This window comes from Leuciscus leuciscus, assembly GCF_965113295.1.
Source record: "Leuciscus leuciscus genome assembly, contig: HAP1_SCAFFOLD_397, whole genome shotgun sequence".
Classification (NCBI taxonomy): domain Eukaryota; kingdom Metazoa; phylum Chordata; class Actinopteri; order Cypriniformes; family Leuciscidae; genus Leuciscus; species Leuciscus leuciscus.
In genome coordinates, this window is record NW_028118342.1 from 29762 (window position 1) to 45393 (window position 15632).

At 42.5% G+C, this 15632-nt stretch overlaps 1 protein-coding gene across 1 annotated transcript; it reads left to right on the forward strand.

Moving 5' to 3' along the window:
* Positions 1-296: 296 nt before the first annotated feature.
* LOC309491638 (1-phosphatidylinositol phosphodiesterase-like) lies at positions 297-13792 on the forward strand. The gene is made up of 3 exons (XM_082190692.1): positions 297-344; positions 532-584; positions 12579-13792. The coding sequence occupies exons 2-3, from the start codon at positions 535-537 to the stop codon at positions 13399-13401; spliced, it is 873 nt and encodes a 290-aa protein (XP_082046818.1). The 5' UTR covers positions 297-344; positions 532-534; the 3' UTR covers positions 13402-13792.
* Positions 13793-15632: the final 1840 nt, after the last annotated feature.

Below are 15632 nucleotides of genomic sequence, written 5' to 3' on the forward strand. Positions count from 1 at the left end.
AGCATGAAGTGCTCTGGAAATGTCCTGGTATGTCCTCTATATCTACGCGTGCTGCGACGCTGCGTCTTTAACAAATAAAGGCTTGAAATATCTCACTTTGCATGTAATGAATCTATATAATATATTAGTTTCATCTGTTTAATTCTTGAAATAAATCAACTTTTTGATGATATTCAAATTTTATGACCAGCACCTGTATATGCAAATACATATATCAAGCCAATAGCCAATCACATGATATCAATGAGTTTCCTAAAGCGCCCACAGAACTCTAGCTGTACTAGATCTAAAAACGCTGCTGTGATCGGCACTTGTTTCTGGAGGTCCATCAGGAAGTGTGTGAGGTATTATTTGATCTTTTTCATGAACCAGTAACAATTGTTTAAATAGGTTAAAAACATTTAAAGCCATAACAAATATTGAAATAACTTAAATGTAATAAGTTTTTATTTTATCTGTCAAAAATTAATTATATTTGTAAAAAATAAAAACTATAAATGCATTTATTTTTTTATTCTGTGTTAAACTTAGACAATGAAGAAGATGGGAATTCCTGGGAAAATTCTGTGCATCCTGTTGCTGCTGTGAGTATGAAATCACAATTTAAATGTATTTTATTTTATTTATTTTTTGCCAAAATGGGTGAAGGCTTTGGACAGTTAAAAAAGAAAACCATGATCGTCAAATGACTGATTAATGAAATTTATATAAATCTATAGGTCTCATCTCTGCTTGTTTTCAGAATCTTGTGCATTTACCCTTATTTCTTACATTGTTTTCATTTTTTTTTTTTTTTTGATATAAATATTTTGGAAGAAAAAATGTGGATTGTACTGATTTAATTTTTTTGGTGGCTTGTATTGTTTTGTTTGATATTTTTTGACTTCCTGACCCATACAGTAAAGCTAAAACATTTTTGTTTATCTCAATTCTGTTATTTCAAGTTGCATTTACATTTATTTATTTGGAAGACACTTTTCCAAACTCACAGTGCATTAAAGCCAGCATTTTAACAGTGCATGCATGCATTCCCTGTAAATTGAATGCATAATCTTGCTGTTTGCGAGCACCGACCGACTAAATCCCACAGACTCTGATGAGTTTCAGCGTAAACTAACATGATGGAGCTAGTCATCTAACATGCAGTTCCTAAAGTGGGAAAATAGGGGTGGAGTAGGGGTGGGGGGCTGAAGTTTGAAACATTTAGCAGGGTCCCATGCTCCCTCATGAGGTTTGTTTGTTTGTTTATTTTTTGCAAATGTAGTTAAGTTAAAGTAATAAAAAATTACTTGTTTACAAAGTGGACTCAAACTAACTTTACTTAATTTCTTATGGCTACTATTATTTTTTCTTTTTTTTTGTCATCTCTTGAACATATCTGAAAGCCAGGTTTTTCCTATAAAATCTGTCATTATGGACACATAATGACAGTAAGGATATAATAACAGGTAGGACCATATGTCACGAATATTCACATGCTGCGTCTCAATTCACCTACTTATACTACGTCCTAAAATTAGCCTATATATAGTGATAGGCAAATTAAGCTTTGGTGAAGCACTGAACCATTTTAAAATGGGTTCATTACTTGAAGCTTCAGTAATAGCGACCTCGCCTGGTGAAGTGCGAAGGCTGCATCTAAATTATCCCGGCTAGATAGTGGACAGGAGGCTTTAAGACGAGTGAAATAAATCTAGTGCACGCACCCTATTGAAGCACATATCAAAGCTTCAGTGTCAGACTGCCATCACTACCTATATGTACTCTTTTTGTGAAGAAAAAGTACATACTTTTGAGTGTGTAGCCTGTAGTAGAAGAGTAGACAAGCTTTGGGACATACTATCACATCATACAAAAGCATCTTTAACGGTTGCTCTGTGTAAAGTGAAGTCCACTGAAGGCAAGTTTGTAGAACCCAAGTGCAGTTTATTATTCAAAACGTGATCAAACATAACAAAGGCAAGGCATGGCATGGCATGGTATGAACTCAAAACATAAACATGACAGGACCTTACCCACAGAGGTTACAGTGAAACAATACTTGACAAAGACACATGGCAAACATGGGGAACATTTGGCAGGATCACATAACAAGAACAGGGGATCACATGACAGACATGAAACAAAACCAAAACGTGACACGATGGGTGCTTCTCAATATCCCTCCTCGTCTCCTCGCTCCTCCATCCTATGACCCGGAAACCGATCAATAGCCATCTTGAAGGACAACTCAAATCCATCATTGCAATGCAAGGAGGCGAGGATCGAGGAGTGAGGAGGCTTCCAGAGGAGTCACGAGTGAGGATACACGTGTGTATCCTTTGCGGAAGAGTTTTATCGACTAAACGTGATGCACATATAAATTCTCCTCCCTCTTCACATCGGTCACAATATTTTTTATTTATACTTTACCTTTGTAGTTTATATAAGAACAAATCTCACATATTTCAACAGGGTATCTTGCTTTATTATTATTTATTATGAATTTCTTAAATAACCAAACTTTAACAACATAAGGGCAGATCCTTTGAGCGCAGCTGATGACGCTATGAAATTACGCTCGAGTGATCAAGTATTCCAATGTATAAAAAAGCTTTCATTCGATTCCTCCATCCTCATTTTCTTTTCTTGCAGCCTTCGCTCGCATCCTACAGGGGGTGGGGGTGAGACGCGAGGAAAGGAAACGAGGATGCACAAATAAGAATTGAGAAGCACCCTCTGTAGCATCCTGTCACAGTAAACTGGCCTGTCAATCATCTTGTCAGAGGATAAAATCCTCCCCATTTCATTTCATCTCCTACCATATCGGAGAGAAATGCAGTAGCACGTTGATCTGCAGTCGCGGGTCTTTCATGCGGAGACTCATATTTGTTACGTACTGCTCCGAGACACAAAGGTTGAGGATCCAAATGCAGTTTTATTTAAAGGGTTATACAGAATCGTAATCAAAATCCAGGCAACGGTCATACACAGGCAGGCAATCCAACAAACAGACAAATCCAGAGGGTGAGGCAGAAACAGGAAAACCAGGACACAGGCAGAGATCAGGAACCAGGTACAACGACAACAAAGGAAATGCTCAGAGATGCAGTGGAATAACATACAAGACTTCGCGGTGAGTGAATGAATGAACATAGTATAAATAGACTGAGACTAACAGGATGAGATACAGGTGAATGCAATCAGTGAATGAGGTACAGGTGAATGTGATCAGTGATGATGAGTCCGGGCAGTGAGTTATGGGAAATGTAGTTTGTGAGTGATAATAGTCTTATGTGGAGTGCCCTCTGGTGGCACTCCAGTTGGTGACCGTTACATAATTAATGTATAATGATGCATTTAAGTTAATGGCCAAACAGATCTTTATAAAAGTCCACATTGTTGTTGCAGATGAAATATAACACAGATAACATTAAATATTTTAGGTATATATATTTCAGGTTAAACTTTGATTAGTCACTCAAACTTTTATCTAAACCTCTCACCGTCGTCGGGCATATCCACCATGTTTTGTAGTTTTCTGAACACTTTTTACTCGTGTTTGTAGTTCTGAACTGGATCCTCCTCCAACATGCAATGGGTTGTGGGCAATATTAGCTGTTATATTGAGCACGAATCCACACTTCGAAAATCCACTGGAAATGGTTAACCATCCGGGGACTTCTGGCATACTCGTTTCAAAATGCTATGCTTTGGGACACACACTTATTTTAATCTCTCATACTGTTTATGGATAGTATGGACATTGAGATGCAGGGTTAGTTTCACCATCATGAACTTTTAGTATTTTCACCAATTTCCTGTCTTCCTTTGTTCAGTTATGATTAGTTCTCAGTTCAGCTGTGTCATTAATTACTCTCGTTTAACTTGCTATTTATGTTGCTGTGTTTGTTCATTCATTGTCTGATCACGTTTCCGACTTTCTACATAGCGGTTGTCTTCTTTAACTCATCTTGTTTGTATTGCCTTCTGAGTGGATTATTAAAGAAGTTATACTTCATCTTTATCGTATGTTCCTTGCAACCGTTGGTGACAACTTAGGCCAATGTTAAAGGGATATTTCACCGCTGGAAATATTAACGTGTATTTAAATTGGGTCATTTATGTAGTAGAAATGTAAAATTATTTTAGAAGTTGGTGCCTTCTAGACTGAGAAAAGACTCATGTGGATAAAAGACAACAACTCCCAGAATGCACTTGCTTCGCTGCCCTACAAGGCCGCTCTCAAGCCACGCCTACCGGTTACAGAGGGGAGAATCGGAAGAAATGATACAACACTGCAGGTTTTGATGCCCAATTCTGATTTGTTGCCTATATCCGATTTTTTTGACCGTCCGTTTACACGTTCTTTCAATTGTGACCCATATCCGATTCATGTGTTTACACTTGACATACTATCTAAAACATCATGCATGCTTAAAGGAGGTTCTTGCACAGAAGTGGAATTGAAGTGGTATAGGCCTACACTTTATCTTCAGCTTTGCGTTAGGAACGTCTCGTGGAAATCTTATCACACTTTTGGCTTTCGGCTTCCAGACGCTCCAAAACTGTCCAGGTGGGAGGTGCGGATCCAGGGGCGGGATGGAGGGCCAGGTCCGTGGAGCAGAAGAGGACCTGGAGACTGCGGCAGGACGGAAGGCCAGGGCGGAGCGGGCTGTGTAGGCGACCAGGGCGGAGCAGGCAGTGCAGCCGACCAGGGCGGAGCAGGCAGTGCAGGCGACCAGGGCGGAGCAGGCAGTGCAGGCGACCATGGCACAGGAACAGACACCGGCTCAGGAACAGGAACAGACACTGGCTCAGTAACAGACACCGGCTCAGGAACAGACGTGTCGGCGGCCATCTCTGCTGAGGGCTCAGGCGACGTGGCAGTGGCCATCTCGTCCGGAGACACTGGCTCGGCGGCGGCCATCTTGTCCGAAGACACTGGCTCGGCAGAGACCATCTTGTCCTGAGACACTGGCTCGGCGGCGGCCATCTTGTCCGGAGACACTGGCTCGGCGGCGGCCATCTTGTCCGGAGACACTGGCTCGGCGGCGGCCATCTTGTCCGGAAACTCTGGACTGGACGGGACCAGCATCTTGTGAAACTCTGGGCTGGACGGGACCAGCATCTTGTGACACTCTGTGCTGGACGGGACCAGCATCTTGTGACACTCTGTGCTGGACGGGACCAGCATCTTGTGACACTCTGTGCTGGACGGGACCAGCATCTTGTGACACTCTGTGCTGGACGGGACCAGCATCTTGTGACACTCTGTGCTGGACGGGACCAGCATCTTGTGACACTCTGTGCTGGACGGGACCAGCATCTTGTGACACTCTGTGCTGGACGGGACCAGCATCTTGTGACACTCTGTGCTGGACGGGACCAGCATCTTGTGACACTCTGTGCTGGACGGGACCAGCATCTTGTGACACTCTGTGCTGGACGGGACCAGCATCTTGTGACACTCTGTGCTGGACGGGACCAGCATCTTGTGACACTCTGTGCTGGACGGGACCAGCATCTTGTGACACTCTGTGCTGGACGGGACCAGCATCTTGTGACACTCTGTGCTGGACGGGACCAGCATCTTGTGACACTCTGTGCTGGACGGGACCAGCATCTTGTGACACTCTGTGCTGGACGGGACCAGCATTTTGTGAAACTCTGTGCTGGACGGGACCAGCGGCGAAGAGGGCTTTGGCTCTGGCTCGGCGGGCATGACGCTCACATACTCCTGCTTGGCGGGTATGATGCTCTCAGTCTCAGACTCGGCGGGCATGACGCTTTCAGTCTCAGGCGCGGCTGGACTGGCGTGAAGTGCTGGCTCGGCTGGACTGCTGTAAAGTGCAGGCTCGGCTGGACTGGCGTGAAACGCAGGCTCTAGTTGGGCAGAAGTGACATAAACCGTCTCTGGGTCGGCAGACGTGACTTAAACAGTCTCTGGGTCGGCAGACGTGACTTGAACAGTCTCTGGGTCGGCAGACGTGACTTGAACAGTCTCTGGATCAGCAGACGTGATGTGAACAGTCTCTGGATCAGCAGTCTTGGCTGCACAAAATTCTGGCATGGCGGCCTGGGGAGTTAGTAGTATTAGTAGCGTTGAAACTAGTGAAACTCTCTGGACCTCGGCTGCTCGGACAGATGTCAGTGGCAGATCGGCCAGCTTGGACACCAGTCCTCTCCACCCTCGGACGGGTCCAATCGACGCAATTGTGCTGGCTGATGGTGCGGTCTGCGGTGGAACACGCTCTGCGGCCGACGGAGCTTCGGCTGTATAGCCCCCTCTCAAAAATAGTTTTAAGGATGAACTCTCCTCCACCTCGCCCACAGTGAAGGGAGATCCACACAACCGCAAAGCCAAATTGATATATTGGGCCAGGGTCCAGGTAGGGTGATGGAGTGGTGTAAGGGAGCTGAATGGTTTGGATAATCCACCACGGAAAAATATCATTAGGCAGTCTTTATCAAGAGATGTCAAATGTGCCAGTTCAATAAAATCCATGATGTATTCCTCGATGGGCCTCTCTCCCTGACGGAGACACATGATCTGTGCTGCTGGGTTCATGTTTGGCCGGTCGTCGCTGCTGGACCACTGTTGGCGAAGTCTTCTGTTATGAATGCTCCGAGACACGAAGATTGATCCAGCCGCAGCTTTATTAAATAAGGGTAATCCAAACTCGTAATCCAGTAAACAGGCAGTGGTCAAGGCAGGCAGCAATAAACAGAGTCCAAAACACAATCCAGATAGGGGCAGGCAGAACAGAGTCAGAAACGGTAAACAGTCCAGGGTCAAAAACAGAAAACAAACACGGGAAAAACACTCAGAAATGCAGACTAACAGTACAACAAGACTTCGCGATGAGTGAATGTGAGAACCAGGTATTTAAGGTGTGAGTGAAACAAGGTGATGAGAAACAGGTGAAAGAGATGAGTGCTGATGAGTCCGGACAGTGCGTTATGGGAAATGTAGTGTTTGAAGGAGTGATCACAGTCTATTGTGGAGCACCCTCTGGTGGCTCTCGAGGGCACTCCAGCTGGTGATCGTTACAACATGAAACAATACAAATAAACTGAGATGGATAACATAATAGATAGTGGTACATAAACATAGAAATCAGATCATAAAGTCAGGGGTCAGGAAAACAAGTAGCAAAAAGATATGTTTTAAGTTGGTTTTTGAAATCGTGTAATGATGACAGGTCGCGGATGTGTTGGGGGATAGATCTCCAGAGATTTGGGGCAGCAACACAAAAAGCCCTTCCACCAAAAGATGACAGTTTGTGTCTACGGATCGTCAACAGACCAGTATCGGAGGATCTAAGTGTGCGAACTGGGGAGTAGGTATGGATGAGATCAGAAATATAGGGGGGGGGGGGGGGGGGGTGTATACAATACATCTATATATTTATAGATGTATTGGGTAAGCCATAGAAGAGAGATTTGCAGTAGTCAAGCCGTGAAGTGATGAAAGCGTGAACCAGAGTTTCAGCATCAATGATATTCAGAAATGGACGTAAGCGAGCAATATTGCGTAGGTGAAAGAAGGCAGATTTAGTGAGCGAGGAGATGTGTGGAAGGAAGGAAAGAGAGGAATCAAAGATTATAGCAAGGTTTTTGACAGTGGTGGAAGGTTGAACCAAAACTCCAGCAATGTTAACATTGTCAACACAGAAACGGGATGTAATTTGAGGTGAACCAATAAGAAGTAGATCTGTTTCATCAGTGTTGAGTTTGAGAAAATTGCTGGTCATCCAAGCATTTATATGATCAATACAAGCTGATATGGAATTTGAGGGGAAAGGAGCATTGTGTTGAGAATGGATGTATAGTTGGGTGTCGTCTGCGTAGCAATGGAAGTTAAAGCCATGATGACGGATGATGTTACCTAGTGGGTGCATGTAGATGATGAAGAGGAGAGGCCCAAGAGCAGAACCCTGGGGAACACCGTGTGGGACAGAGGCAGTAGTGGACTTAGCCTGGCGGATAGAGATGTAATGCTGGCGACCAGACAGGTAGGAGGTGAACCAGGATAGGGCAGTTCCAGAAATACCAAGAGCAGAGAGTCGTGAGATGAGAATACTGTGAGAGATTGTGTCGAATGCAGAGGAATTATCTAGAAGAATTAGAATACTGGTGGAGCCGGAGTCAGTGGCCATAAGGAGATCATTGACAACCCTAAGAAGTGCTGTCTCAGTGCTGTGGAGGGTGCAAAAACCGGATTGAAAACATTCATAGTGGTTGTTAGATGACAAATGTGTTTGAAGCTGAGCAGTGACCACTTTCTCAAGCAGTTTCGAAAGAAATGGTAGATTTGAGATTGGTCTGTAGTTGGCCATGTCAGAGGGGTCGAGGACAGGTTTCTTTAGGACAGGAGTGACAGCAGCAGTTTTTAATTCCAGAGGAACAACACCAGTACTTAGTAGTTGGGAGATGAGAAGTGAAATCGGCAGTGAAATAACAGTTGCACATTTTTTAAGTAAAGTAGTAGGAGCAGGATCAAGATGACAGGAAGATGCGTTCGCTTTGTTGATTAGCTCAGAGATATAAGCAGGGGTTGGGGTGGCAAAATCAGTGAGAGTACCAGGTGTAAAAGCAGTGGGGAAGTCGTGTGTGGAAACAGGAGAGATCATGGAAGGGAAATGATTATGAACGTTATCAATTTTATTTTGAAAGAAATGCAGGAATGACTCACAGAGGTCTGCTGAGTTACTTATGACAGGTGCTGGAGAGTTGGTGAGTTTACTGACTACAGAAAAAAGTGCTTTGGGTTAATATAAATGCATTATTAATAATAGTAGAGTAGTAGCTAGAGCGTGCAGTGTTTATAGCAGATTTGTACAACTGGATATGGTCAGTGTAAGCAGTAAGGTGAACAGTCAAACCAGTTTTCTTGTAAAGGCGTTCAAGAAGACGACCAGCTGTTTTTAGATTGCGAAGTGCAGGGGTAAACCAGGGAGACGTGTGTGTAGAAGGTACAACTCTACTTTTAAGAGGTGCATGTAAATCAAGGGCAGTGGAAATACAGGTATAATATTTGGTAAGGATATCGAGAGATCTAGTGTGTTCAGTAATATCAGAGAGATGAGTTTGTACAGATTCAGAAAACAGTAGAGGATTAACAGAATTGACGTTACGGTAGGTTATAGTGGATTTCACCCTGAGGCGGGGAAGAGTCATTTCACAGTTTAGTTCAATGAGGAGGTGATCAGACAGTCCAATTTGAGAACCAAGCACGGAAACATTGTGTAGACCAGCAGTGCAGACAAGATCCAGTGTGTGACCTTTTGAGTGTGTAGCAAAATCGACATTTTGTACAAGATTGAAACATTCAAACACTGACAAGAGTTCACGCGATTCTGCACAAACAGTATCAACATGTATGTTGAAATCACCAAGTAATATAACACATGGGGATAAGGCAGAGGAAAGGGTTAACAGTTCATGCAGTTCACTGAAGAAATTTGAGAAAGATTTAGGTGGACGATACAGGAGGATCAAGAGCATTGGAGATGTACCAGAAACTTTGAAAATTAAATATTCAAAGGTTGAAGTCACATGAAAGTCAATAGTTTTGACTGGAATGCTGCTGTGGTAAACAGCAGCCAGGCCAGCCAGGGAATGAGGGGTTAGGCCACAATGTCACCATTGTTCCATCCACAGTCCAACGCATACAGGACGTATTGGTTGACAATGCGTGGAGCTCACCAACATGTTTGGCTGATGTTATTGCCAAAAGGAATGCAGTCTTTATTGAAAGCCACTTCAGGCCACAATGCTCCATTGGCTCACAGGGGTGTTGTGTAAGTGTTCTTAAAACCAGACTGAGGTACCATGAGGGCACCCAAACAGCTGGAGCAGGGTGGAATCGCTGAGCACCTTTCAGAAAGCGGGTGATTAGAATATGTGACCTTAGTGATTGATCATTTACCTTTACATGCAGGGTAGAAATTGTGGCAGCATATACCTTTAGGGTAGCGGGAGCCCTCTTATTGTCTAGCAGGGACTGCAGAAAACATAACACCATTGGCACAGGGCAGTGCTCTGAGACCAACCTTCTTGGTGTACACCAATCAGTGAAAAGCTTCCACCTACAAGCATAGATATTCCTGGTGGAAGGTGCTCTAGAATTCAGGATTGTGTTTTGCACCTTAACATCACAAGACTTCAACAGTAATTCTGGCTCCTCAGCGGCCAGACACAGAGCTGTAGCCAATCTGGGCTTGGGTTCCAAATCTTCCCCTGTAACTGAATGAGCAGGTCCTGTCTCCTGGTATGCTCCAGGCCCCCCTATTGAAAAGCCTGAATAACATTGGGAACCAAGGTCTGCCTGGCCAGTTTGGTGCCACTAGGAGCATCCTGTGGTGTCCTTGAAGAATTCTGTGGAGAGTTGGCAGAATTAAGGGGTTCGGGGGAAATGCATAGAGTAGAAGACCTGACCCAACAGGCTGGACTTCTCTGTCCAGGAGAACAACCGGGGGCATTGGGTTGAGGTCTCTGAGGCAAAGAGATCCACCTGTGCTCTGCCAAATCGTCGCCAAACCATCTGAACTACTTCCGGATTGAGTCTCCATTCTCCTGGCGAAGGTCAATAAAACGTTCATTTTAAATGACTTTTTTACTACCCACGCATTGGATTTTATGTGCATCACAGAAACTTGGACGAAGGTTGGTGATTTGAGTCCTTTTGCTGAGTTGATTCCGGCAGGCTGCACATTTTTTAACTCCCCCCGCTCTTCTGGCCGTGGGGGTGGTCTAGCGGTAATAAAAAAAAAAAAAAAAAAGTTTTAGTAGCTACTGTCGTTCCGTTCCGTCTACAATTTACAGTAGCTTTGAAGCACAGCTGTTGCGACTGGAATTTGATGATCCTGTTTTGTTAGCGCTGGTGTATCGGCCCCCTCACCTAGTGAAAGATTTTAAAAATGAATTCGCTGCTTTTGTGGGGGAATGTGTAACTAATTATAGCAATATTCTTCTGCTAGGGGACTTTAATATTGATGTGTGCTGTCAGTCAAAACTTCTAACAAAGGATTTTTTAAATCTTTCCGAGTAGGCTACAGTCGAGTTTCCGAGTAGGCTACAGTCGAGTCCGGGCACTGGAGGACACAATATTATTCAAAAACGAAATGAAACTACTTGTATTGTTTCAGCGTTGAGCATTGTAGCCAATCACAGACATGTAAGTACATATTAAGCGCATGAACACAGTGGCAAATCAGAGGCGTTTTAGAGTCACCATGCAGAGAATTCGCTCAAAATGTATGTTCAGAATCAGCACAAGCTTTATCCTTTCGCAAATCCCCTCATAAACAACAAAGTAGACGCGATATAAATAAGAGATTCACTGTGCAGTGCGGACAACTTCAGTGTTTATGACGAGGGTTTTAGGGAGAGTGCAGAACGCAGTAGTGATGGCTTAAAGGGAGCGCTATTGACAATCTATTGACGCTATTGACAATGTTTTTCATGCTTCTAGAGGACCAGTGGTTACGTTCACACTGTAAATTATAAAGAATGATAACTGCATTTAAATGTGGGAGTGAATCCGCAAAATATTAGTCCTGTGAGTCATGAAATTGCGATGATTTTTGTTACATTTACACTTTAGTCATAAGTTTACATAACTATGCAGCAATGGTATAATAATAGGCTACAGTAGCCTATACTGTTCAATTTTTTTTTGACACATTAATATATTTTTTTAAAGAAGTCTCTTATGCGCATCAAGCCTGCATTTATTTTATCAAAAATACAGAAAAATATTATTACAATTTAAAATAATGGTTTTCTATTTTAATATACTTAAAAAATATATAATTTATTTCTGTGATACAAAGCTGGATTTTCAACAGCCATTACTCCAGTCTTCAGTGTCACATGATTTTTCAGAAATCATTAATACGCTGATTTATTTTCAATGTTAGGAACAGGTTTTTTTTTAAACCTGTGACACTTTTTTCAGGACTCATTGATGAATAAATAGTTAAAAAGAAATTCTTTTATAAGTCTTTACTGTCACTTTTGATCAATTTAGCACATCCTTGCTGAATAAAAGTATCCTTCCTATTAATTTCTTTAAAAAAAGAAAGAATATTACTGACCCCATACATTTAAACGGTATATTGGTACAAAATATTTATATTTTAAATAAATTATGTTCTTTTTTTTTTCCTTTTTTTTCCTCAGAATCCTGGAAAAAGTATCAAAGGTTATAAGTATATTATAATAGAAAACCATTATTTCAAATTGTATTCATATTTCAATATTACAGTTTTTTTCTGTATTTTAGATCAAATTAATGCAGCCTTGATGAGCATATAGGGCTTCTTTCAAAAACATAAAAAATAGTAGTGTCCAAACTTTTGCCGGTACTTTAAGCAACCAGCAGGGAGGTAATAATTTGGCCGTTAAACGTCAGTTAAAACGTTTAACAAAAAGTTAAAACTCAGAACAACACATGTAATGCGTACCGGTGTGTAACGGCCCGAGCACTGATAACGTAATTATCATACAGAATACATACATATATATATATATGTATGAGCTGACTTTTATGTCAAGTATTGTTGACATGATGTTCTGATTCTGTTCCACAGACTGCACAAGAGTTATCAACAAGAAGTGTTTAATGATGGGAAAACACTCAATCTCCCTGCAAATTATAAAATTGGCTGGATGGAAACTCTGGATAATGAAAAGTTAATTTCTACCCTCACTATTCCTGGTACCCATGACTCCTTGGCTCTTCATGGAGGAGTAGCAGCAGAATGTCAGGCATGGTCACTAGGGGACCAGCTAAAGGCCGGGATACGCTACATCGACTTGAGAGTGTCTGGGGACAATCTGAAAGTTGTGCATGGACCGATGTCCCAACATACAACATTCAACAATGTTTTAAATGAAATAAATAATTTTTTATCTATATACCAAACTGAGACAGTGCTGGTTAGAGTTAAGCATAACGGTGAATTTCCGAATCAGGTTATATCCCAACTTAAACAGAATACTAAAAGTTGGGTTTATAACCAAATACCAAGAATGAAAGATGTAAGAGGGAAAATAGTTTTCATTCAGAAAAACACCTTTCGTCTGGGTCTTCCTCTACATGAAACTGATGTAAAAGGTGACTATAAAGTAAAAAATATTAACAGTAAGAAAGATACAATTATTGCCCATCTGAATGAGGCTTTAGAAGCATGTAAAGTTAATACTGCTGTTTTGAACTATTCAAGCGGCACAGGCTGGCCTGTAGGTCGGCTACTCGAAACCCCCAAAAATGTGGCAAAACAAATCAATCCGTGGCTATATAATAATCTCGAAGGCGCTTTTAAACAGAATTTCAAGGGTTGTTTTGGAATTATAGCCATGGACTTCCCAGGCTTTGATTTGATACAAATGGTCATCAATTTTAATAAGTAGGTATTTAAGTCTGATAGGTATTACATTTTTACATTACAGTAGCCTATACATTTGGTAATTTAGCATATAATAGTGGGACAGAAGTGTATATTCTGTTGTCAAAGACAAAGCATTGTAATAACTGCCTTGTTGTCTGACTATATTTTCTGATCTGTTTTTCTTGTTGGGGAGCTTTTTTCTTTTAACTTTTAATCCATGTCTTGACAAAAGCAGCTCAGCTGAAAACTAATTTCCTAAGGGATAAATAAACTAAACTGAACTGAATAAAATAGAAAAATAGCCTTTTCATGCTCATAACTGATTTTTTGAGTCATGTGAAAACATTATCCTTTCCAAGATCAGCCATGTTGCCTGTCCATCATTTTAATAAAGGAGCCGTATGTAAGATTGAGGCCAAAACTGGTACTGCAATCACTTTCAAATGACTGTAGAGCGGTGTATCCCCTCCCCCTCCACCCTGACTCGAGGTTGCCAGATAGGCTGCAGGATCCAGCAGGAACGTAGGCTGCTATAGCTGTGGTAACTAGAGCAGAGCTGGCAACCCCGATGCCGAAACACTACTGACTTCGTGATTGGTAGATAGGTGGAGGGTGGAGCATCAGGTCAAAACACAAGTAGCCATCAGTTGAGGGCTGCAACTTCACTTTTTAAATGACAATATCCTGGCCGGACTACTGTTGTCAGTGATATAAGTATTTGAAATGAAACCATTTTCCATTTTATGATTCATTGAAATACATTTCTTACATACAGCTCCTTTAAGAGGCGTACTTCACTTCCGACACATACGTTTCTAAAAAACAAACTTGACGGGAACTGCGCGCAAACTCTGACTCTGGAGACGGAGCAGTTTGGAGACACCGATGGTGAGCTGAGGGACTGACGGCAGATGAAGGAAAACCATAATGGGTAGGCTAGACGCTCAGTCTGGGTGCTAATTCTGGGTTTATCACCAGGTTCACTCAGGTGTGTCGGCCAGAACACCACTTAAGGACAAATATTCCAGAGTATGAAATGAAAAGCTGAGAGATAGTTCTTTATTCTATTTTTTTCTTTTCTTATGTGAGTGAGTTTGAGGGTGAGTGTAATGCTGCGTTCACACCGGACGCGAATAGCGCGTCAAATTCGCGCCTGCCGCGTCTAGTTTGACGCTTGACCACTTTGTGTTAATTCGCGTGTCTAACGCGCGTAAAAACAAAAGTTTGAAGCGAAATTTACGCGCGTCAGAGGTGAAAGTTTTGGCGGCCATCTTTTTTAGATGTTTATCGAGCATTAGCGTTAGCATTAATCGAGAGAGTCATCGCTCGTATATGCTCTGGAGAGCAGAAACAGCTGCGTAGGGGACATCGTCGCTGTACTCGGGTCCACCAGACCCTCCAGAGGGTTTCAGGAGTTTCACAATTTGCTCCAGGAGCTAGGTTTGGTGGACCTAACGGTGAGGACGCTGACGAGGACAGCGTAGGCCGTGAGGCCTCGGCCTCGAGTGGTCGCTGCCTGACGAGCCCGCGCTCTACAGCCCGGCGCGAGGTTCACCCTCGCCCGCACCCACCTAATCTGTCATTTGTTTTTGTTTTGATAATAAATGGAGTCAGCCTCCAAAAGTGAAACCTGTCCTGTGATTTTTGTTTTTATACACTAAATTGTGTTTGTTGTCTTTACATTAGAATAATAATGTTTCATATAATCTAGAATAGATATGGAATAAATAGCATTCAATACAAAATGAGTATCTCTCATATATTGAAATCGAGTTTTTATGTGAAAGATTTGCTTTGTTGTGCATTTTAGTCATATTACAAAATAATTTATTGAGGCCAAACATAAAATAACATTATAAACTGTCACTTCACCACGTGACAGCAGCAAGCAGGCTCCTGATTGGTTAACGCGGCGCGAATTGACGCAGAAGTTCAGATTTTTCAACTCGGGCGGCAGACGCGAATTCGCATCAAACCCGTGAATGCACAAATAGCACTAATAAAATCATTCGCGCGTAACGCGCTTAACGCGCCAGACGCTCAATTCGCGCTATTCGCGCGAACTTGACGCGCGAATGCGGCGTATTCGCGTCTACCGCGCCGCGCTCTACGCCTTATGCTGCGTTCACATCGGACGCGAATAGCGCGTCAAATTCGCGCCTGCCGCGTCTAGTTTGACGCTTGACCACTTTGTGTTAATTCGCGTGTCTAACGCGCGTAAAAACAAAAGTTTGAACAGAAATTTACGCGCGT